Here is a 22,936-nt window from a genome sequence, read left to right on the forward strand (position 1 = left end):
CTAGCAAATTAATCAAACACAAGGAGGGGTTGTGGGAACCTCCAATTTATAGCCAATTGGTAGAAGCACAGAGACAACCTAGATTTGGGATTGGCATCTGAGGTGTGTGTGTGTGGTGCTAAGTCCTGTGGGACTTTGGCCCAAAGATGTGTTTCACATTCACCCCTTCCCAGGTACTTTCTTTTTAACGCTGCCCAATGTACTTGAGCTTTCTCACTGAGAGTTATTTAAAGTTGTATAATGTGAGGTTGCAGGTTGGCTGCAAATATGTTATTACGCCAGTGTAATTTAAAATAAATAAATATGTGAAAGTACACATGCAAAGGCATTTTTAATTTACATTGGTAGCCAACATTTTTAAATTGAAGTTTCACCCACAAAAAGATTTCCGGATTGTTTGTTCATTTGTTTTTTGAACATTGAAGCCTGGAGTGCTAGGCCTGTATTCTTTGGCAGAGCCATGTTGTGGTTGTCTTTAAAGGGACTGTTGCTTTCCAGTTCAGCACATTGCCACCACTATTGTTTTACATCTGGCCTTCTGCACTCATTGATTGATACCGTTTTGCCACTAGGAATTTGCATTTGTGACTTCTGGTTATATGCTGACTAGGAAAATGGCTCACCATTTCTGATAGGCATCTTAATCTTTATCAGAGTTTTAAAGTTGAACTCATTTTCTGATTGCCATTTTTGTTGGCTGGATTGGGCTTTATTTTTGCTAGGGATCTCAATTCTGCAATATTTTATATTTTGGAGATTAAATCTCTTAAATTTTTTTTACCACAGCCATTTATAAAACAATATTAGTACACTATAGCTTAATTTTTGTCACTGTCCTTTGGCATTTGTCAGGAACTAAATCGTTTATAATCTAGTAGTAGTTCCTTGTAATGAAAATGATCTCATAACTAATCACAAATTAATGTTATAACTTAAACACAGACTCCCTTATCATTAATATATAGTAAGTCCACATAATTTGCCATTGAAGCTTATAACCAGGTCCGAAACAGTTTTGGATTTGAAACTTAATAGGTGACTCTTTATATTAAATGCCACTGACACATTTAACGAGAATTTTGAATATAACAGTTCTTTTTAACCAAAGGAAGCAGTTAAAAAGGGTTTTTGTTGGGATATATAAGGAGACTTCATATAACTGGCATTGAGGGTCGGGAGAAAACTGAGTATTTCTAAAGGGGCCTTTTTGTATACTTTCACTGAAACAAAAAGCCAAGTTAATTTAATCTGCAGTTAAATTTATGATATTCAAAGAGGGTATCTTGGTAATATAATAATTACTTGGTAAATTGTATCACTTTAGGTGGAGGAAGCTAAACAAGAATTACAAGAAGTTGTTGAATTCTTGAAAAATCCACAAAAATTTACTGTTCTTGGAGGTAAACTTCCGAAAGGTAAGATATCTTCCCTTTCGCATAACTTGACAAAATACTGTAATATGTCACTAATTTAACTTTTATCAAATTTGATTAAAGTTTAATTCTTAATTGCTATTTTACAAATAAGTGCTCATTCTGAACATACTGATCTGTAATCTTTTTTTTTGGTAATTTAAAATTTTGTTTTAATTTCAAACTTTAAGTGAATTGCAACAATAAATAGTACAAAGAACTCCCTCCAGGGCTTCCCTGGTGGCGCAGTGGTTGAGGGTCCGCCTGCCGATGCAGGGGACATGGGTTCGTGCCCCGGTCCGGGAGGATCCCACATGCCGCTCCGGCTGGGCCTGTGAGCCATGGCCGCTGAGCCTGTGTGTCCGGAGCCTGTGCTCCGCGGCAGGAGAGGCCACGGCAGTGAGAGGCCCGCATACTGGAAAAAAAAAAAAAAAAAAAACTCCCTCCATACTTCTAACTCATGAGACTCAAAATTTTTTTAACATTTTGTTCTATTTGCTCATTCCTTTCTTTACATAACGTGTAATTTTTAAACCATTTGCAAGTGAATTATAGATGTCATGTTCCTTTGCCCCTAAATACCTCATTGTGTATTTCCTAAGAATTACGGATATTCTCTTTACACCATTTCAGTACAGTTATTAAAATCAGGAAATTTAACATAGATCCAAAACTATTAATCTAATTCAAAGTCATATTCAAATTTCAGCATTTGTCCCAATATGTAAACAGTATTTAAATGATATAGGAGAATTAGTTAAGGAGCAGATCCTGAAGTGAATCATTAGTAGAGACAAATACGTTTTGGCTATGTTTCAAAATATTGGTCATTGATGTGCCTTCAACTGCAAAGCTATATAAATTAATAATTATTTGTTATAAGTTCATGTCAGGCTTTGTTTCTGATTTTTAATTTGAACCGTTCTTGTTTATTTTTTCTTTTAGGAATTCTTTTAGTTGGACCACCAGGGACAGGGAAGACACTTCTTGCCCGAGCTGTGGCCGGAGAAGCTGATGTTCCTTTTTATTATGCTTCTGGATCAGAATTTGATGAGATGTTTGTGGGTGTGGGAGCCAGCCGTATAAGAAATCTTTTTAGTAGGTTTTAACGTATCTTTCATACAGTACTAATTTCTCTTAACTTTAGAGGAAGAGTGTTTCTTACCCTTTCTTTGCTACCTGTTTCTGATTGATATAGTTGGCTGAAATTGTAGGGTTCCGGTTTCGGATAACTTAGTGTGTGAGCTAAAATAGAACTGTACTTTTTTCCCCCAATTAGTCGGAAGAGCTAGTGGAAGTGCTAGATTGCTGGGTGAGGCTGGGGGCCTCACCAGTTTATTGAAAAAGCTGTTACTTTTATTAGAAACAAAAAATGCTTCTCAAGATGTTGGCAACAAGTCATAGTATAGACATCTGTTTCAAACAGTGTACTTCTCCCTTCAATTATAATTTATATTCCAGTTGGAGGAGGAATACCTCCTTAGCTATGGGAAGTAGAAGTATTTGAGGGACTGTGTAAGCTGGTCTCCTTGTACACAAACCATGCATTTCCTCCCCAAAGTATCATATTCAGAAAGCCAAAGATCACAGATACATTTAGGGATCCCATAGTAGTCACAGAGCCAAAATGACATATCACTCCTTGTTGATTACAAGGCAGAAGTTCCTGGACAATATTGTGACCAGTAGCTGTTTTAATATCTGTAAGAGCTTTAGCCCAGGCTGAAGTGCTCACCAACCACAAAAAAGTGGCAACAAGAGTAACAACAAAGTCAACCATGGGAAGTTTTCAACTATCACGATACACGTTCGTGTAACCAACATAGAACAGCGATGCAGTACAGGAAGACAAAGACTGCAAAAGTAACATAGAATTGTGCAGAAGAAGAGTAATCTCCAATAAGGACATGATTTTTCCAATCTACATCACACATATTTACACCTTGATGTGCCTGAAATGATGCTTCATTCAACCTGAATTGATAACCCAAAGCAGCTGTGATCGTTTTATTGTCAGAAACTTTAGGATGACAAGCCACTTGAATTTCTGTTTTGCCCTTAAAACCTCCACAGGTGGCAAAAGCAAAGATAGAAGCAATCCACTCGAGGACCTTGATGAAGCCGAGCGGCTTCTTGAGCGGGTTGAGGTTGAGCTGGAAGCAGGACATCCTCTGAGGGAAGGAGGGAGAGAGAGTCAGGACGGTGGGGCGGAGGAGGAGGGGGACCGAAGAGACAGAGCCGCCTGGCCGTGAGAAAGGGCAAGCGGGGCGGGCCTATCAATTCTTTAGTATGTATTTAAAAAGTATTTGCCTCAAATCTGATTGTATATGGTTTGTACAACTAGGAAGAATGAATACTCAATGATATTTTTTTTTTCTTCTGAGGCTACTGTTCTTAAATCAGTTTAAGAAGGACCTCCTTTTATGTATTTTCTCCCTACTGAATGTCTTTTTTTGGCTTTTTAACTGTCTTACAAGTTGTTAAATATTTATGCAATTTTATTTTAAAAGTGTTGATTTTATTAAACTTATTTGAATCTTTTCTGTCATCTTAGGGGAAGCAAAAGCAAATGCCCCGTGTGTTATATTTATTGATGAATTAGATTCTGTTGGTGGGAAGCGAATTGAATCTCCAATGCATCCATATTCACGGCAGACCATAAATCAACTTCTTGCTGAAATGGATGGGTAATTGAATCTTCCTGTCTTTAGAATTTGGTGATATATTTGGTAGCATACCAGAGATAGGAAAAATTTTGTTTATAGGCAACAGAGTAGTCCCTCGTGCAAGAAGTAATGACAAGCTATTTTGACTATTGTATTGTTTTTACTAATGGGATCATTGATAATTGTTATATCAACTTTTCTTAAATTAAAAAATAGATTTTTCATTTACTGTAGCATGACAGGAAAGCAGTGATTCCAGCTGAAAGTAGTAGTCTCTTTGGAGATGTAAAGGGAGAATACCCTTATCCCTGCACTGTTTGTGACTAGCTTTGAGTGTTGCTGTAGATCAAAAAAATGTTTCTTAAAGTCATATAAGACATTCTGGAAGTCTAGGAGCAAATAATTTGAATTGGTAAACTTGAAAATAATTTTTCAAAAATCAGTCAGAGACTCAAGCTTTTTGTGTCAGGTCATCTCTTCCTAACTAGAAAAATTATTACGAAGGTATGTAACCACAGATGATTTGGTGATTTATTATTAACACTTTTGTTGAAGTGCACTGGCATTTTAAAAAACAATTAGAGATGCCTTATCTTTTTGGGCTTTAAAAAGATCAATCCCTTTTCTTTGCTGTCAGTAAGATTAATGATAAACAGTTTTGCATAGAACATTTCTACATGTGTGCTGTTTTAATTTTCAATGAAAAGGTCCTTTTTTTTTTAATAGTTTTAAACCCAACGAAGGAGTTATCATCATAGGAGCCACGAACTTCCCAGAGGCATTAGATAAGTAAGTATTAAAATTTTTGTGATATATTCTAGAATAGTGATGAACTTTAAAAACATTGTGCTAAGTGAAGGAAACCCATCACAAAACATCACATATTATATGATTGCTTTTATATGAAATGTCTAGAATAAGCAGATCCATAGCAACAGAAAGTAATTTAGTGGTTGCCAGAGGTTAGGGAAAATGGGGAATAACTGCCAATAGATTCGGAGTTTCTTTCAGCTGGAGGAGAGGGGGAGGGGGTAAAAATTCTCTAAAATTAGATTGTGGTGATGGTTGGGCAACTCTGAATATATTAAAAACCACTGGGTTACACTACCAAACGTAAAATAGATAGCTAGTGGTCAGCAGCGGCGCAGCACAGGGAGATCAGCTCGGTACTTTGTGACCACCTAGAGGGGTGGGATAGGGAGGGTGGGAGGGAGGCGCAAGAGGGAGGGGATATGGGGATATATGTATATGTATAGCTGATTCAATTTGTTACACAGCAGAAACTAACACACCATTGTAAAGCAAATTTGTACTCCAATAATGATGTTAAAAAGAAAACTACACTGGGTTTTCGACTTCAAATTCTATGATATGAAAATTGTATCTCAGTAAAGCTGCTAAAAGAGTCTTCTCACAACTTAAACATCACAAAGCTTTTGGGTGGAGGGTGGAGAGGATTTTTAGAATAAAATTTACTATAGTTTAAAATTTTTATTGGTTTTATTATATAGAAGTTATTCCTACTTTCATTTGATCTAATAGTTAGTTCTTGCCTAAGGCTCTAGTTTAACATTTTGTACTTAATAGCAGTAAGATGGATGTGTAGCGCTCATAATAGATTGCTGTAGAATTATTTGTTCCTTGACTGGCTGACTTGCATGTCTTTGTCTCTGACGGGTTGTATGCTATCTAGATGCACACATTTAACTATATGAACCTTTGTTCTGCCTTCCGGTTATTGAAACTGTTATTTGAGCCACGTTTTATAAGGAACTAATCTGAATATTTATGTTCAAGATAGATATTCGTTGCCATTGTCTTTCCATCTTCTCTTTAGGATGTCATTCCTGTTTAACTTGACCTTCAGCACAGTCAGCTTATTAATTTATATTTTCTTTTTGTATTCTTCCTTTAGCGCCTTAATACGTCCTGGTCGTTTTGACATGCAGGTTACAGTTCCCAGGCCAGATGTGAAAGGTCGAACAGAAATCTTGAAGTGGTATCTCAATAAAATAAAGTTTGATCAGTGTAAGTCTTAATTCGATGATACAGACATTATCTCCATAAAATGGTAATATATCAATCCACCCTGTTTGTGGTCCTTACTCAGGATGTCTTAAAAGACAAATTCCTTTAAATGTCTATTTTTCTCTCCTCTTGTTTGTCCATAAAGTCCATTTCTCAATTAATGTGTATCCAGAGATTCTGTCATTTTGAATCCCGATTCTAAACAAAGTTTTCTTTGAGTACTTAGATAATACTTGATGAATCTATGTATAAATGTTTCTTTAGATGAATGTAAAATATAAAATAATATAAAAGCACCTGTATATTATGAGCATAGTACCTTATGATATAGTCACTTTGGGGCCAAAAGAGGGGAAGCAAACTATAAAACAAAACACATGGAAATATTATAGAACCACCTGAGTAATAAAAGCAGCTATTAAAGCTGCAGTATTTTCAAAGATATCTGAATCAATTCATAAAACCAAATATGTTTCCGATAATAAGGGGGGCTATTATGTCCAAAGTTATTCCAAGATGAAATTCTGAAAACAAAACGTTGTCTATGAATGTGCTTTTTCAGTTTGTGGTTAGGCCATAATTAAAGGTTTGTAAATCGTTATCTGGCAACTCTACCTTTCTTTGTTTATCACAAAGTTATTTAAATGTAAGAACTTTTGTCATTTGTCCCAATGACAATTTTAATGGTGTGTTTAATAGCAGTTTTGGCTTTTTCCCCTTAGAATTTAGTGAAGTAAGCTTTTGTAAAATTACAGTTCATGATGGCTATCTTCTTTCTTTTGCAATGTGAGTTCTTTATGAAGAGCTTTTTATTAGCTCTTCTGAAATTTTAATATTGTGTCCTGTCTGCATATAGCTGTTGATCCAGAAATCATAGCTCGAGGTACTGTTGGCTTTTCTGGAGCAGAGTTGGAGAATCTTGTGAACCAAGCTGCTTTAAAGGCAGCTGTTGATGGAAAAGAAATGGTTACGATGAAGGAACTAGAGTTTTCCAAAGATAAAATCCTAATGGGTAGGTTTTCTTTTTTTCTTCCTTTTTTTCCCCTATCTTATACTGTTCATTATGTTAGAGGAAAAATTCTTTTTTTTTAAATTGCCACTTGGTAATTTTTGGTTTGGTGGTACTTCACTCTATTTATTTATTTATTTATTTATTTATTGGCTGCATTGGGTCTTTGTTGCCGCATGCGGGCTTTCTCTAGTTGCGGCGAGCGGGGGCTACTCTTCATTGCGGTGCACAGGCTTCTCATTGCGGTGGCTTCTCTTCTTGTGGAACATGGGCTCTAGGAGCGTGGGCTTCAGTAGTTGTGGCTCACGGGCTCTAGAACTCAGGCTCAATAGCTATGGCACACGGGCTTAGTTGCTCCGCAGCATGTGGAGTCTTCCTGGACCAGAGCACGAACCCATGTCCCCTGCATTGGCAGGTGGATTCTTAACCACTGTGCCACCAGGGAAGTCCGAGAAAAAAAGTCTTAATTTTGAGAGAAAGTTTATAAAAAATAAAGGTATAGAAACATACAAATACATACTCTAACAGAGCAACACAGTTTGGCCTCTTACAGAACAAATATATTGTAACTTATATTACACTCTTTGAGGGGCATGAGTGCCCATGTCTTTCCTCTTGTCTGATATTGCTGATAAAAGAATAGTTAATTTTACTGTTTTTCAGTATTTAATTTTTATTTTAAATCTTGAATTGCCTTCAAAACAGGTTAGTTATGATATTCCTGTTAAATTAGAAGTTTATTTTCTAGAAATAGAATTAAGCTTTTCCTTTTGATATAAGGATTGAGATGATAGTTTTTACAGTTTGGTTTTCAGTTGACAAATTATGGTTTACATGTGTTGTAGAGTGGAGTCAACTCATTTTTTAAACTTTCACACTTTTAAAATATTTATTAATGATATTAAATCATATTACTCTAAGAATGACTTTGAGGCAAAGGAGCTTCATTCATTTAAATATACCTTCCTAATGGAGTATTTTACTTAAGTAAATTTTTATTCTTAGGGCCTGAGCGTAGAAGTGTGGAAATTGATAACAAAAACAAAACGATCACAGCGTATCATGAATCTGGTCATGCTATTATTGCATACTACACTAAAGATGCTATGCCTATCAACAAAGCTACAATCATGCCACGAGGGCCAACACTTGGACATGTGAGTATCTTTAGTTTTTCTTTTCTTTCAGATAGTGCTCCCCAGGAGCTTATATAGGAAATTGCTGATGAAAACATTTCAAAAGAAAATTCAGCTACTTCCTAGGTGTGTTGATACTTTCTTCTTTAACTTCCTCAACTGTCTTGAAATCAGACATACTTGTGAAATTTATCTGCTAATAAAGGATATCCTTAATATTTCAGATAATATATTTACATTATGAAATGTAATTCAGGAATGACAGCAAAATATAATTCTTAAATATGTAGTTGTTCTTTTCCCCTCAAAAGAAATTATGTATCATAGTGACTGGTTCAATAGTTTTTCTAAGTTTTTTCTCATTGAGTAGAAGTTTCATTTTCATATCTAATTATAGACATTTTATTTTTATTTATTTAATTTTATTTTCGGCTGCGATGGGTCTTCTTTGCTGCATGCGGGCTTTCTCTTGTTGAAGCGAGAGGGGGCTGCTCTTCATTGCAGTGCGTGGGCTTCTCATTGCAGTGGCTTCTCTTGTTGCAGAGCACAGGCTCTAGGCACGCGGGCTTCAGTAGTTGTGGTACATGGGCTCAGTGATTGTGGCTTGCAGGCTCTAGAGCGCGGGCCCAGTAGTTGTGGCGCACAGGCTGAGTTGCTCTGCAGCATGTGGGATCTTCCCAGACCAGGGCTTGAACCATGTCCCCTGCATTGGCAGGCAAATTCTTAACCACTGCACCACCAGGGACGTCCCTATAGACGTTTTAAACATTTTTGTGCAACGAGGGACAAACAGTTGTATTGCAGCATTAACTACTTATTATTTATAAACTGCACTTTTGCTTTCCTCATTTTATACATAGCTGGTTTGGTCATCAATCACCATGACCATCTCTATTAAATGCCGCTGAGCTTTCAGCATCATGGTATTAAGTAAGGTCATGGGAGACAAATGATAATTCAGGTTAATTAATGTAAGTGTTTCAAAACTGTGTCTGAATTTTTTCTTTGTTTTTCAATTGTCTAGGTGTCCCTGTTGCCTGAGAATGATCGATGGAACGAAACTAGAGCTCAGCTTCTTGCTCAGATGGATGTTAGTATGGGAGGAAGAGTGGCAGAGGAACTTATATTTGGAACTGATCATATTACAACAGGTTGGCTGTAAAGAATAGCTTTGGTTCAAATTGTGTTTGTTGGTTTAAAGATTTTTTTTTAACTTGAGTTTTATGTATATTTTAAAATTTTAGGTGCTTCCAGTGATTTTGATAATGCAACCAAAATAGCAAAGCAGATGGTCACCAAATTTGGAATGAGTGAAAAGGTAATGGCTAATTTTAATCCTTCCTCATGTATCAAATGTTGATGTGCCAAGTGTCTCTTTGTGAGATAGGGCTCTCATTATAAGTTGATAGATTTTCCCCTATCTCATTCCAGATGGATTTAACAAAGCTTACTCTAAACTAAATGTCATTTTCTGAGAAATGTAACATACTCTTTCCATTCTAGTTGCTCAAACAGCAAGAGTTATTACTTCATGAATTAACCAAATGATAATATAAATTCTTTAGCTTTTTTTATTCATATGACATCGAAGACCTACTTGTTGAGCTTGCTTACTTTGCCCTTTCCACATACTTCACGTTCCTACATTATCACTGTGGCTCCATAAAGCAATTCCAGTACTCTGTGAAGTGTGGATTTCTGGACCAGAATAGCTGCTAAGGTTTTCTAAGAAGGTACTCAGAACAATACTTAGGATTTAAAATTTTCTCTCTTGCTCACACTTTTTAGTATTATACTTGCAGAAGAATAATGAAGTTTTTTTGCCCTCAAGGGCATTTTTATATTGTATTTTTTCCTTGCCCCCATGATATTTATTTTCTTATGTATAGGATAGTACTTCCTCTGTTACATACATTAGTGTTGGGAGGTTTTTCTGTTGGATTTCTTTCTTTTCATTGATTTTAGCTTGGAGTTATGACCTACGGTGATACAGGGAAACTGAGTCCAGAAACTCAATCTGCTATTGAACAGGAAATCAGAATCCTTCTGAGGGTAATGATCTTTTTTTTTTAATGTTTATCTATTTAGTCAAAATGTGCCTAAATATTTGGGTGCTTGCAAAAAACCTAAAGTTCCTCTGTTTTATAAAGTTAATAGGTGCACCGTTGCTGCCGTGATTAAATATGTCATAGACTGGATCTTTGACATAGACTGGAACCCCGATCATAGACTGGATCTTTATTTTATTCTGGCCATAGGCTAAGAACTATATATATATATATATATATATATATATATATTTTTTTTTTTTTTTTAATAAATTTATTTATTTTATTTTTGGCTGCATTGGGTCTTTGTTGCTGCACTTGGGCTTTCTCTAGTTGCAGTGAGCAGGGGCTGCTCTTCATTGTGGTGGCTTCTCTTGTTGCTGAGCCCGGGCTCTAGGGCGCGGGCTTCAGTGGCTGTGGTGCGGGGCTTCAATGGTTGTGGCGCATGGGCTTAGTTGCTCCGTGGCATGTGGGACCTTCCTGGACCAGGGATTGAACCCACGTCCCCTGCATTGGCAGGCGGATTCTTAACCACTGTGCCACTAGGGAAGCCCAGAACAATTTACATTGTGATTTAAATATTCAGTTCTACTTTAGCTGATATATTTCTAATATTTTATATATTTTCTTTAATTTGATTATTTTACTTGGACATGGTTATGTTCAAAATGTCTAGTAATTGTATTGTGCTTATGTGACCTGTGTTTCTTGGTGTTGGTAAATTCATTTTTACATTTTCCACCCAATTTTATAAGGACAAAAATATAATTCACTAGTAAAATATTGGCATAAACATTATACAGGCAAATATGACACTGCCAAAAATGAACTGTTATTACTGCCATTATTCATAAGCTGATAAACTTAATTCAGACTCACCTTTGGAAAGAGAGTTGAAGGATTTAAGTGAAAAGTTCAAGGTGGGTTGCAAAAAAAAAAAAATCAAATGTATGGAAGTCAGGGATCACCTTTAATGATACTGTATTACAGTATTGAGAGGTAAGTGTTTTACCAAGTAAAAGAATGGAAATTATATCTTTTCTGGCCATTCTAGATTGAGTAAATTGGTGAAATCTCAAGAGGCAAAAGGAGCAAACTCCCTTTCCTTTTAGCACGTATTTTGAAAAGAGAAATAGATTTCTGTGTTCACAGACCTTATTTAGAAAGCAGATGAGTACAATGTATACTTTATTTCTTAAGTAGCTTTTTGTTTAAGTAGTCTTCAGTTATCTCTATGATAGATTTTGAGGTTAAAAATATAACATTTGAAAGTATGAAAGAGTTATCTTTAGGGAACCAAGCTTTTAAATGCTTTTATCTTTCATAAATAGAAGTCAATAGATTTTATAGTTTTTTAGGGTACATAAAGGCTTTTTATCTCATTTAGGGTTTTTGCTTCTCCTAAGGTTTCTGCCTCTTACGTATCTGCTTTGTATTTCAGGATTCGTATGAGCGAGCAAAACATATCTTGAAGACTCATGCAAAAGAGCACAAAAATCTAGCAGAAGCTTTATTGACCTATGAGACTTTGGATGCCAAAGAGATTCAGATTGTTCTTGAGGGGAAGAAATTGGATGTGAGATGATAGCTCTTGATGCATTGTTGGTTTTATTGCAAGACCATAAGTAGCACTGCAGTAGTCGTATTTTGCAACACTTTTCTCCCATTCTTGGTATCACTCAAGGGTGTGAAACACTTTGTCAGTCTTTTGTCACATTTGTCTAATTTTGATTATTCTCATGATGGACACCTACTGCAAATAGCAATTTATTAAAGAAAATAAAGAACTATCAGGATTGAAAACAGCTTGTTTGAGAAATGTCAATCAGTTATTAAGTTGAAAATAAGTAATGATTTTATGGTTGGTTATAGTGCTAGATGTGAATAGAAATTGTGCCTTTAGCTCTTGGGAAGTATTTTTACTTAGGAAAATAAAATTCTTGAAGGATTGTCTTTATTTCTAGATAGTACCACTTATCTTTGATAAAGAAATGATGCTATTTGGCTATTGGTAAATCATATTTCTACATACATCAGTGGAAACTTCATTAAGATGCACTTAATTATGATCTAGATTGACCATATATAAAGTGTTTTTTTTAAAATCTAAGAGCAGAGAACTGTGAACCTACAGATACAATTGGAATTTAAATGATTATTATAAGCTTTTTAAAATGCAGCTTGCATTTTCATGGTTTTTTTTTTTTTAACATTACTATCACTCTGAAAATGAAGTTTATTTCAGAGCAGCAGTATTTTGTTAAATAAACAAGTAACACACCTCAAATTATGAATAACTATGTAATTATGCTTTGCATTAAAACCAAAATAAAACCAAAAACCCAGTCCCGTTCAGAGTGAACTTTTGAATTATGCTGTGTTAGAAATGGAAAGTTGTGTTTATTTTTCAGTCAGATTTTGTGAATATGAATGTGTTACAGAATTTACAGATGACTTTATTTAACTCAGTAGAAAAATTATTTTAGAGCACATTGTATTGGTTTTACAACCATATTATATTCTTGAAGTGATTTTATTAAAATTACCTACAGTTTTCTAGTAACTTTTAAGCTGTATATGGTCTTCGTTGAGGTTGGTAGAGAGAGCTTGCTACATGATATTCTTGCCCTTTTATTTGGGTAATTTAAAATTTTGATGTACTTTCAAACTTAGAGAAACATTACCAGAATAATACAAGGAATTCCCATATACCCTTGATTCAGATATACCAGTTATTTTCATTTGCCCATTCTTTATTACCCCTGCTTCCTTTCTCCCTTTCTCCTCTCTTCCCTCCCTCCCTCCTTCCCTCCGCTTCTCTCTGTGTTTATATATATATGAGTATACATGTCTTTGCGTGGACACACGTTTTCATTTGTCTTGGTAGACTTCTAGAAATTGCTGTGTGATGTGGCGAGTTTCTGTTTAACTTTTTAAGAACCTGATGAACTGTTTTGAAAGTAACTATATAATTTTATGTTCCAACTACCAGTGTATGAAGGTTCCCGTTTCTCCATATCTTGTACAGTGTTTCTTATAGTCTTGTCTTTTTGACAAAGCCAATCTAGTGGGTATGAAGTAGAATCTCATTGTGGATTTAATTTACATTTCCCTAGGACTAGTGATTTTGAACATCCTCTGCTAGGCTTTTGGTCATTTGTATATCGTCTTTGGAGAAATGTCTGTTGAAATCCTCCCTTCCCTCTTTGGGTTGTTGTCTTCTGTGTTGTAAGAGATCATATATTCTAAAGACAAATCCTTTATCATATGGATCTTGTTTTTTTTTTAATCCAGTCTGAAACTCCCTGTTGTTTGAGTAGGATGTTTAGTTCATTCATATTTAATATTTATGTAGTTGCTTTTACATCTGCCATTTGCTATTTGTTTTCTGTTTTTCTCATATCTAAAGAGATCCCTGTGTTCCTCTTCTTTTTTTTTGGCTGCACAGCATGGCTTGTGGGATCTTAGTTCCCCAACAGGAATTGAACCCGGGCCCTTGGCAGTGAGAGAACGGAGTCCTAACCACTGGACTAACAGGAAATTCCCTGTTCCTCCTATTGTGAGTTGTCTTAGCAGTTGCTCTAGGGATGACAGTATGCATTTATCACTCTTAATCACAGGCTCCTTCAAAATAATACAAGTTTAATTCTGTCAAAATGTAGTAAATTTGTTCCAGTATATCTCCTTTCCTTTCCTTTGTGCTATTGTTGTCATGTTACATCTGTACGTGTTACAACAACTTAATACAATGATTAACTACTGGTTTATATAATCTTAAATCTTCTGTCTTTATCTGGGGATGTCTTTATTTTGCCTTTGTTTTTTAAGAATATTTTTGCTGGATATAGAATACATGATTAACAGTTTATTCTTTTTTTTTTTTTTTTCGCGGTACATGGGCCTCTCACTGTTGTGGCCTCTCCTGTTGCGGAGCACAGGCTCCGGACGCGCAGGCTCAGTAGCCATGGCTCACAGGCCTAGCCACTCCGCAGCATGTGGGATCTTCCCGGACCAGGGCACGAACCTGTGTCCCCTGCATCGGCAGGCGGACTCTCAACCACTGCGCCACCAGGGAAGTCCAACAGTTTATTCTTTAATCACTTTGAATGTGTCGTCCCACAGCCTCTGACTTCCATTATTTTTGGTGAAAAGTCAGCTGTTAATGGTAATTTTGGTCTCCTTTTCCGATAGGTTGTTTTTCACTTGCTGCTTTCAAGAATTTTTTCTTAGCCTTGTCTTTTAACAGTTTGACTATGATGTTTATAAATGTGGACATCCTTGAGTTTTTCCTACTTGGGATTCGTTGAACTTCTTGGATCTGTAGATTAATGTTTTTCATCAGATTTGAGACGTTTTTGGCAATTATTTCTTCAAATATATTTATTTGCCCTTTCTCTCTTCTTCTGGGATTCTCCTTTCACATATGTTGATCTGGTTTCTGAGGCTTTGTTCATTTTTTTCATTGCTTTTCTCCCTCTCCTCTTCAGATTGAATACTTTCTGTTGATTCAGCTTCAAGTTCACTGATTCTTTCTTCTTCTTTCAACTGAATTTTTCATTTCATATATTATATTCTTCAGCTCCAAGTTTCTATCTGGTTCTTTCATATACCTTGTATCTCTTTACTGAGATTCTTCATACATTGCATCATTTTCATCATAGCTCTCATTAATTTTTTAAACATGAATTCCATTAGTTCTTTGAACATGTTCATAATAGCTGCTTTTAAGTCTTTGCTCATTCTAACATCTGGAGATACTCAGTTCCTATTGAATGCTTTTCTTCCTCAGTAAGGGTACACTTTCTTCTTTCTTTGCTTTGTAATCTTGTTGAATTTCAGATAATGTAGCAATTACTAATTCTGAATTTTTCCCCAGAGGGTTGTTCTTGTTTTATTTAGTAACTTGCCACCAGTAAATTTGTGAAATCTGTCTCCACAGCAGTGTGCAGTCACCAATGTCTCTACTCATTTTTTAAAATAATAAATCTTGCTTCCTAAGCGTTGCTGCTGGATTGCATAGCTTAGCTTATAGCCAAAGATTGGACAGAGGTTGTGTTCAAACCCCATCAGTCAGGCCTCCACTCTGCCAATGGATCTGTGTGGGCTGGCAAGTACATTCAGTGTTCAGGTCATTTTCAAGTCTGCTCTGGTCTGTGCTTTCTGTTGGGCTTTTTTGCTTCTCCCTTGTGCATATGTGCAGGCTTTGGCAACCATGGGTATGTGGGTGGCCTGAACCAGCTTCAGTTTCCACTTTGCATGCCTGTACATCTGGAGTATATAGAGTGCTTATCAAACCCAGATGGCTGTCTTACCTCCTAGAACTTCCGGTGAAATCCCTAGCTACTCTGTTGTTTGCCCCAAACAGGACTACAACCTCACTGAGCCTTGTTTGCTTACCACTGAGCTCCCAGGTTAACTTACAATGCATCATATCAAATGAGTCCCCTCTGGCAGTGACAACAAGCCTTGTTCCCTGGGTCTGCTGTTGCCCTGGTTGAACTACTGCACCCGTAGACCTGGCCCAGGATGTGGCAGCACAGTAATCCCACAGGCTCACAGCTTCTTTCCCTAACTGGGTTTCATGAATAAGCACTTCTTAGTTTGTTGCAGATCTTCAGTTAATTTCCAGAGTGCTGAAATGGCTGTTTTATTAAACAGTTTATCCAAATTTATAGCTGCTTTTTAAAAAATGGAGAGGGAAGAGATATGGGAACATATGTATATGTATAACTGATTCACTTTGTTATAAAGCAGAAACACACCATTGTAAAGCAGTTATACGCCAATAAAGATGTTAAAAAAAAAAAAATGGAGATGATTTGTCAACCTCCTCCCCTCATCATGCCAAAAGTATATTTCCCCAGCTTATTCTGAGTCACATTTCAACCAAATCAGTTTAATAAGAATGGACTTTGAGAGGACTTGTAAACTTTTTAAAGCTGTCCATTGAAAGCTACCACAATGCCAGAGTTTTACAAGTAACCTATACCTATTAAATAGATTACTTGTGGTAATTGATAAATGTTTTATTTTTAGATATTCTTCGTTCATATTCATTTTAAAGTAAATACTGAGTTACTACAATCTGGCTAGTTATAAGCAATTTTCTTAATGTAAGTATGTAATATTTTAATAAAATATGTTGGAATGTAGACTTGATCTTTGAATTGAAAAAATAACACCTAGTCGTGGACATAAAATTTGGAGAGTTGATACATTTGAACTGAGGATTTTATTTCTATGCAGATTCTCCCCTGCCCCCATTCTGTCACATGAATCCCTATTCTTTTGGGCAAGAATGTGATTCCCTGACACACACCCCTCCCCACCTTTTAAAACAGAAACTTAATTTAGTTATGTATCAATGCTTCATATGGGAATATAATGGATAGCTAATCTGTTATGAATTTGAGAATGTATTTCATGAAAAAAGAAATTACAGAGCTGCCAAAGAGAGAGGGTGAGAGGGAGAGAGGTTGTAAAACCTAGTTTGGGGAACTTGATATGAATCTAATCTCCTGCAGTTCTGGGAGCAGGTATGTAACTCATACCCAGGGAACCTGGAATCTGAAGGAACTGGTAGGTTGCTTTGGCCCAGGACAGGAGAAGAACTGCTAATGTGTTGAGACTGTTCTGCACTCAGCATTTGCTTTGACAAAGACTGAGTGCTTATCGAGGACCAGATGTTAGTCAAGCGTGAAAGAGAGAAAGTGAGCCATGGTGGTGGATCCACGTTGGATACCGCACAAAAGGGCCACTTAGAGGTGTGAACAGGCCTCAGAACAGGATAGTCCAAAGTGGGGCTCTGGATTCCTTAAGAACGAAGAAGAAAGAATGGATTACATTCACTTAGGTCAAGGGAGTTACAGGTGAGAACAGCTGTGGGCACAGAAATGCCCCTGAGAGAAAGAGTCAGCTTTAAAACAATTGCCAGATCCAGACTGCTCAAAACCATCTCACATGAGAACTCTACCGCCCCCTGCAGTTTTGAACCTGGCAGCATGGGAAACCCTAATTAGCCAGCTGAAGGAAGGGGACCATGCCTGCTTTCCACCCCTACTGCAGGTGGTCTGCCTGTAGCATGGCCTAGCTGATTAACTCTGACTTGGCATTTTTATAGTTCCGTATAGTTATGTGGGGCTGGACATTGTTTTTCAGTGCTTTGTGAGTTAAAGCAACTCTGGACTTATTACTTGAGAGTAAGGGTTTTCAACCTGGGTTGGGAGAAGAACCTCTGAATATTTAAAAGGGTAGTGGGAGATGAAGTTGCCTTCTAATTATATCCCATGAGTCAAAAATAATGGTTACATATATTAACAGATTTTTGTTTGAAAACTTTTCTGGGTGATATAATTCTATTCATAAGATTTTTCAAAATTGAAATATTTGTGTAATTTCCATCATAATCATGTATGGGGTATGTGTGTGAGTAACTTTTAACAAAGCTTCTAATGTCTTAGTATTTTTTAAAATTTTTATTGAAGTATAGTTAACTTACAGTGTTGTATTTCAAGTGTACAGCAGAGTGATTCAGTTATACATATATATCTATATATATTCTTTTCCAGATTCCTTTCCATTATAGGTTATTACAAGATATTGAGTATAGTTCCCTGTGCTATACAGTAGGTCCTTGTTTATCTGTTTTATATATAGTAGTATGTATATGTTAATCCCAAACTCCTAATTTATCTCCCACCACCATCCCCCTGCTATCCCCTTTGGGAACCATAAATTTGTTTTCTATGTTTGTGAGTCTATTTCTGCTTCGTAAATAAAACGTATCATTTGTATCATTTTTTTTTAGATTCCACATATAAGTGATATCATGATGTCTTTCTCTGACTTGACTTCACTTAATATAATAATCTCTAGGTCCATCCATGTTGCTGCAAATGGCATTATTTCATTCTTTTTTATGGCTGAGTAATATTCCATCGTATATGTATACTACATCTTCTTTATCCATTCACCTGTCAGTGGACATTTATCGAAAAGACACATGCACCCCGGTGTTCATAGCAGCACTATTTGCAATATCCAAAACATCATGGAAGCAACATAAATGTCTTGGTATTTTTTATATCATTTTATTTCCTCTTCCCCCTTAATATGATATTTTATTGTACTATATTATGGTTCAGTATTCTTTCCCCTTAAAATTCCTATGCAGTTTAGTCATGTTATATTTCCATAATCATTATCAGTTTAATACTTTTAATATAGAAATAGCTAATCTAGGGATTTAGTAGAATGATCTATTTATTGTTAAAATGGGGACAAAAGAAACTGCTTTTAGTTGATTACAGCTCTTATTTCCCCCTTTATTCTATTGATAACATTTTTATGTTTATGTTAAAATTCAGGAATTATTTTGTGGGATCTTATTCTTTGCTCTCCATTTTATGTTGGTAAACTCTAAGGTTATATATATATCCTTGGTCCTTTTAGCTTCTCTCTATATTTTTGTATCATCTGTATGCTGATGACTTCTTAGTCTTTCTCTACAGCCCTTTTCCATTTAGGCTACATGTCCAGCTGTTTTTCTCCATAGCATTTGATTTGTATGTTCATAAGAAGCTGTTCTTGGGGACTTCCCTGGTGATCCAGTGGTTAGGACTCCGCACTCCCAATGCAGGGCGCACAGGTTCAAACCCTGGTCCGGAAACTAAGATCCTGCATGCCACGTGGCGCGGCCAAAAGAAAAAGAAGAAGAAGAAAGAAAAAGCTGTTCTCTAATTTATTGTTTCCGTGTCTGCCTTTTCCCACCTGGTGTTGAGTTCTAGGAAGAAATCTTGAACACTTGTATCTCTAAGACTAAATGGAGTGCTTTATAGGTAGACAGCTAATAAATTTTTTCAGTGAGTGAAAGAGTAATAGGCATTCAGTAGATTGATCCTAATTCCCCCATCAGGCAGAGCACTGGAACAGTTGGGTCAGATTCTCCATAGATGGTTAAATAATGCCATAGAGGATATGAGTAGTAAGTGTTTTTTTCATCTTTGAAAATATCGCAGTGACTATAACAATAAAGAAGATGGAATGTCTTCCTGAGGAAAATCTGCCTTCTTTTTTGGAAGATAAAATGTGCAAGATAGGACTGAGTGCCAGGCTAACAGTATCTTTTACATAGAAGGATCTGTTAACTGGATAAAAAGATAACTTTAAGATCTGCAGCATGTGAAATTCCTTAAGTATTCTGGATTGATTTCATACAAGATGTGTTTTATCTTTGATCAACCAGTTGTCTCCATTCACAGTCCTGAGGCATGTTAAAGACCAGTTGTTGGTAAACTTGAGATGTTAGGAATGTCTGTATAACTCTCCTGGAAATTCTGAACTAGGTGATGAAAGAGACAGGTGCAAGAAGACGGAGAAAGAAGAGACAAAATATGGAGGACTGGAGAAGATGGTTGCTAAAGCATTTCCAGGAAGAACAAAAGAGAGACTGTGTTTATATTATTCGGAAATAAGCATCGTTATCTAAAAAGAAACTCAAATCAACTATAACCAAAATATCAAATGACTGAATGATTATAAGAAATTTGTGAATCAAACTATGCAAAGCCTGGGGCTTCCCTGGTAGCGCACTGGTTGAGAATCTGCTGCCAATGCAGGGGACACGGGTTCGATCCCTGGTCCTGGAAGATCCCAAATGCCTCAGAGCAACTAAGCCCGTGTGCCACAACTGCTGAGCCTGCACTCTAGAGCCTGCAAGCCACAACTGCTGAGCCTGCGTGCCACAACTACTGAAGCCCACACTCCTAGAGCCCGTGCTCTGCAACAAGAGAAGCCACTGCAGTGAGAAGCCCATGCACCGCAACGAAGAGTAGCCCCCGCTCGCCACAACTAGAGAAATCCCACGTGCAGCAATGAAGACCCTACGCAGCCTAAATTAATTAATTAATTTTTTAAAAAAAACTATGCAAAGCCTGATGCACAATGTTTCCTGGTGGAGGGAGCATAGCTCCCACCAAGTAGAAGCATCTTGTCAGCATTAACTCTGCTAGGCCAAAAGGTACATAATTTTTTATTTTTAATTTTGCTGAAAGATAATGTTTTATACTGTTATAGCACAAAGAAAACTGACTTCAAAATTTATCAAAACTTAATGTGATTTTTTTTTCTTCCTGTTTGGGAAGTTGATAGGAGGGCAAGTGCATACTTGTACCCTGGTTCCGCTTTCTGTATGCTGCTTCATCCTTGTTAGATTTTAAGATTCTTAAGTTCATGCTACTTCTTAGTGTCATAAGATCTCCTCAAATCCTCTCATATAAAATTTGAAGAAAGAGTTGTTAAAGGAGTACATATAAGGTAAAAAGAATGTCTCTCTTGGTTGGGTTTTATAAAAAATACACCTTTTCTTTTCTTTTGTTTTTTAAATACACCTTTTCTAAAAGTGAACTGTTACTATGCTTCTCAGTACCCCGAATCACAAATTTCATTTATCCACCAAAGCTGCTGTTGGTCACTGTTAGAACTGATTATATGGTTAGCATTATATTTTGTAAATTACTTGTGATGCCAAGGTGATGTTTAGGATTTGTGCTTAACTCTGGGGGAAATATTTCTTTAAATGGATAATGCTGATTTTTTTAAAGAGGCGTTAACATAAATCATAACAGTGGGAAAATAAATTTTTACCAGAACTTTCAAACTATCTCCTATTTCCTATGCACCTAATACCATCAGCATGAAGTCATCCACATAATGGGTAAATTTGATGTCCTGTAAGGTAGTGAGAATATCAAGATCTCGGTGGATTAAATTACCACAGAATTATCAGCATTGATGAGCAAATGTTGTCTTGAGGCAAGATGATGAAGTTGAACCCCTATCCATATCAAGTAAGAGTAGAAAGCTTCTGGTACCCATGGTTAATTTGTGAACTGATTGTATCCTTTGATCATTAAAAAAAAAATTTAGGGGACTTCCTAGGTGGTGCAGTGGTTAAGACTTCACCTTCCAGTGCAGCGGGTGTGGGTTTGATCCCTGGTTGGGGAGCTAAGATCCTTCACGCCTCACAGCCAAAATAACCAAAACATAAAACAAGCAATATTGTAACAAATTCAGTGAAGACTTTAAAAATGGTCCGCATCAAAAAACCTTTTTAAAAAATTTAGTTCCTTGATTGTAAACAAAGAAAGAATGTTTTATTAATTATGCATGTTAATGCCTTATCTGTATTTGCATTTATACTGATTTTGTGTGTGTGTGTGTGTGTGGCTGCACCGGCCCTGGCAGCAAAAGCGCCAAGTCCTAACCACTGGACCGCCAGGGAATGCCCTATACTAAATTTTTTGGTCACAAATTTTATGTGGGCAAATGTACTGATATTTTCTTTTGACACTTCCATTGTTTTTGTTTGAAAAATCTTCAAAAACTTATAAATAATACCACTCATCCATATTTTCTTCTAAAATATTTAATGGTTTCATTAAAAAGACTAAACATTTTTACTAACCTGGAGTTTCTTTTGGTGTATATGTTGAGATATGTAGTTAACTGCTTATCACTAATTGATTTTTCCCAAACCATTTATTAATAATCTATATCATTCTCATTGATTTGTATAGTTTCTCTTATGTTAATAAGTTCTCACCTCTTACTGTTTTCCAGTAATATGCTTATTCTTCTGTAGGCTAGTATTTAATAATTATATTTTTATATTTACTAATTATATATTTTATAATCTAACAGAAAAAATTTAATTTATCTTAACTTTCTTTAAACATATTTAAAGCTATTTTATTTTAACTAGAAACAAATCACTATATGTCTGTGCAAAAGCAACATATGTTTATTGCTGAAAAGTTAGAAAATATAAATAAGAAAATAAATATGAAAGAAGGAAGACCTCAGTAGTGAGAGTGGATGTAGCTATGCCTCATTCTCCTAACACTGGGTCCCCCACGTGCAAGGTTCTGAGGGGTGATGTTAAGCTTTATGCCCTACCTCCTTCCCCTCTTAGAACCCACTTGGGTCCCACGTTGGTGACTGAGGCACCTAATTTGTTTCCAGTGAAAAAAGTTTGGCCACAAAGGGGATGGCCATAACACCTTTCTTGGTACCAACTCCCTATAAAACTAAGAGGTCCTGTGTTTGCCACAGACTCAAGCAAAAAATGGCTTAAGACTTTATGAAGTAGAGATGCCGACCCATTTTTCTTGTAGATGGAAGTGCATTGCTGGCTGACTATAGTCATGAGAAAATAAGCTCAGTACCAATAAGAGAATGATAATAAGAATAAGAGAAAATAAGCTCAGTGCCTTCTCATAGGAAGCAAAGACCCTCGGAAGGGCTAAAGTAGGCACGTTGCCAACTGATGCTCTATATCCTCACAATGCTGGGGGGTCAGGGACACGGGATAGTCTGAATTCTATGGGGGAGAAGTATGGAAGTAAAACAGCTGAAATTTTAACTTGCATTCCTAATGAGTTTCAATGTTTGAGAGTTACAAAGAAAAGTTACAAACACCCCAGTCTGCCTACGGAATCTCAGGAGTCACAGATGGTGTCTACTCTGGCTAGGTAGCGAAGGTAGGAAGAAGGTGAAAATTTTTTCCAGCTATAAACTGCCATGATAAGCAGAAATTATCCTAAGGGGCCCACAGAGATAAGGGGTATGTTGGGCATGA

General features: G+C 36.4%; 1 protein-coding gene and 1 pseudogene across 1 annotated transcript in view; one reads left to right on the forward strand and one right to left on the reverse strand.

Moving 5' to 3' along the window:
• The window catches only part of YME1L1 (YME1 like 1 ATPase), a 29,846-nt gene extending 17,742 nt beyond the window's left edge, over positions 1–12,104 (forward strand). Inside the window, exons 9-19 of the mRNA XM_029238143.1 lie at positions 1,325–1,415; positions 2,358–2,510; positions 3,967–4,099; positions 4,805–4,867; positions 5,994–6,106; positions 6,963–7,118; positions 8,121–8,272; positions 9,276–9,402; positions 9,496–9,569; positions 10,217–10,303; positions 11,741–12,104. Of these exons, the coding sequence (XP_029093976.1) occupies positions 1,325–1,415; positions 2,358–2,510; positions 3,967–4,099; positions 4,805–4,867; positions 5,994–6,106; positions 6,963–7,118; positions 8,121–8,272; positions 9,276–9,402; positions 9,496–9,569; positions 10,217–10,303; positions 11,741–11,884 (1,293 nt within the window). The 3' untranslated portion in view covers positions 11,885–12,104. The remainder of the gene's footprint in view (positions 1–1,324; positions 1,416–2,357; positions 2,511–3,966; positions 4,100–4,804; positions 4,868–5,993; positions 6,107–6,962; positions 7,119–8,120; positions 8,273–9,275; positions 9,403–9,495; positions 9,570–10,216; positions 10,304–11,740) is intronic.
• LOC114904345 lies at positions 2,863–3,592 on the reverse strand (annotated as a pseudogene).
• Positions 12,105–22,936: the final 10,832 nt, after the last annotated feature.

This window comes from Monodon monoceros, unplaced genomic scaffold (genome assembly GCF_005190385.1).
Source record: "Monodon monoceros isolate NGI ecotype Baffin Bay Population unplaced genomic scaffold, NGI_Narwhal_1 Super_Scaffold_21, whole genome shotgun sequence".
NCBI classification, from domain to species: Eukaryota; Metazoa; Chordata; class Mammalia; order Artiodactyla; family Monodontidae; genus Monodon; species Monodon monoceros.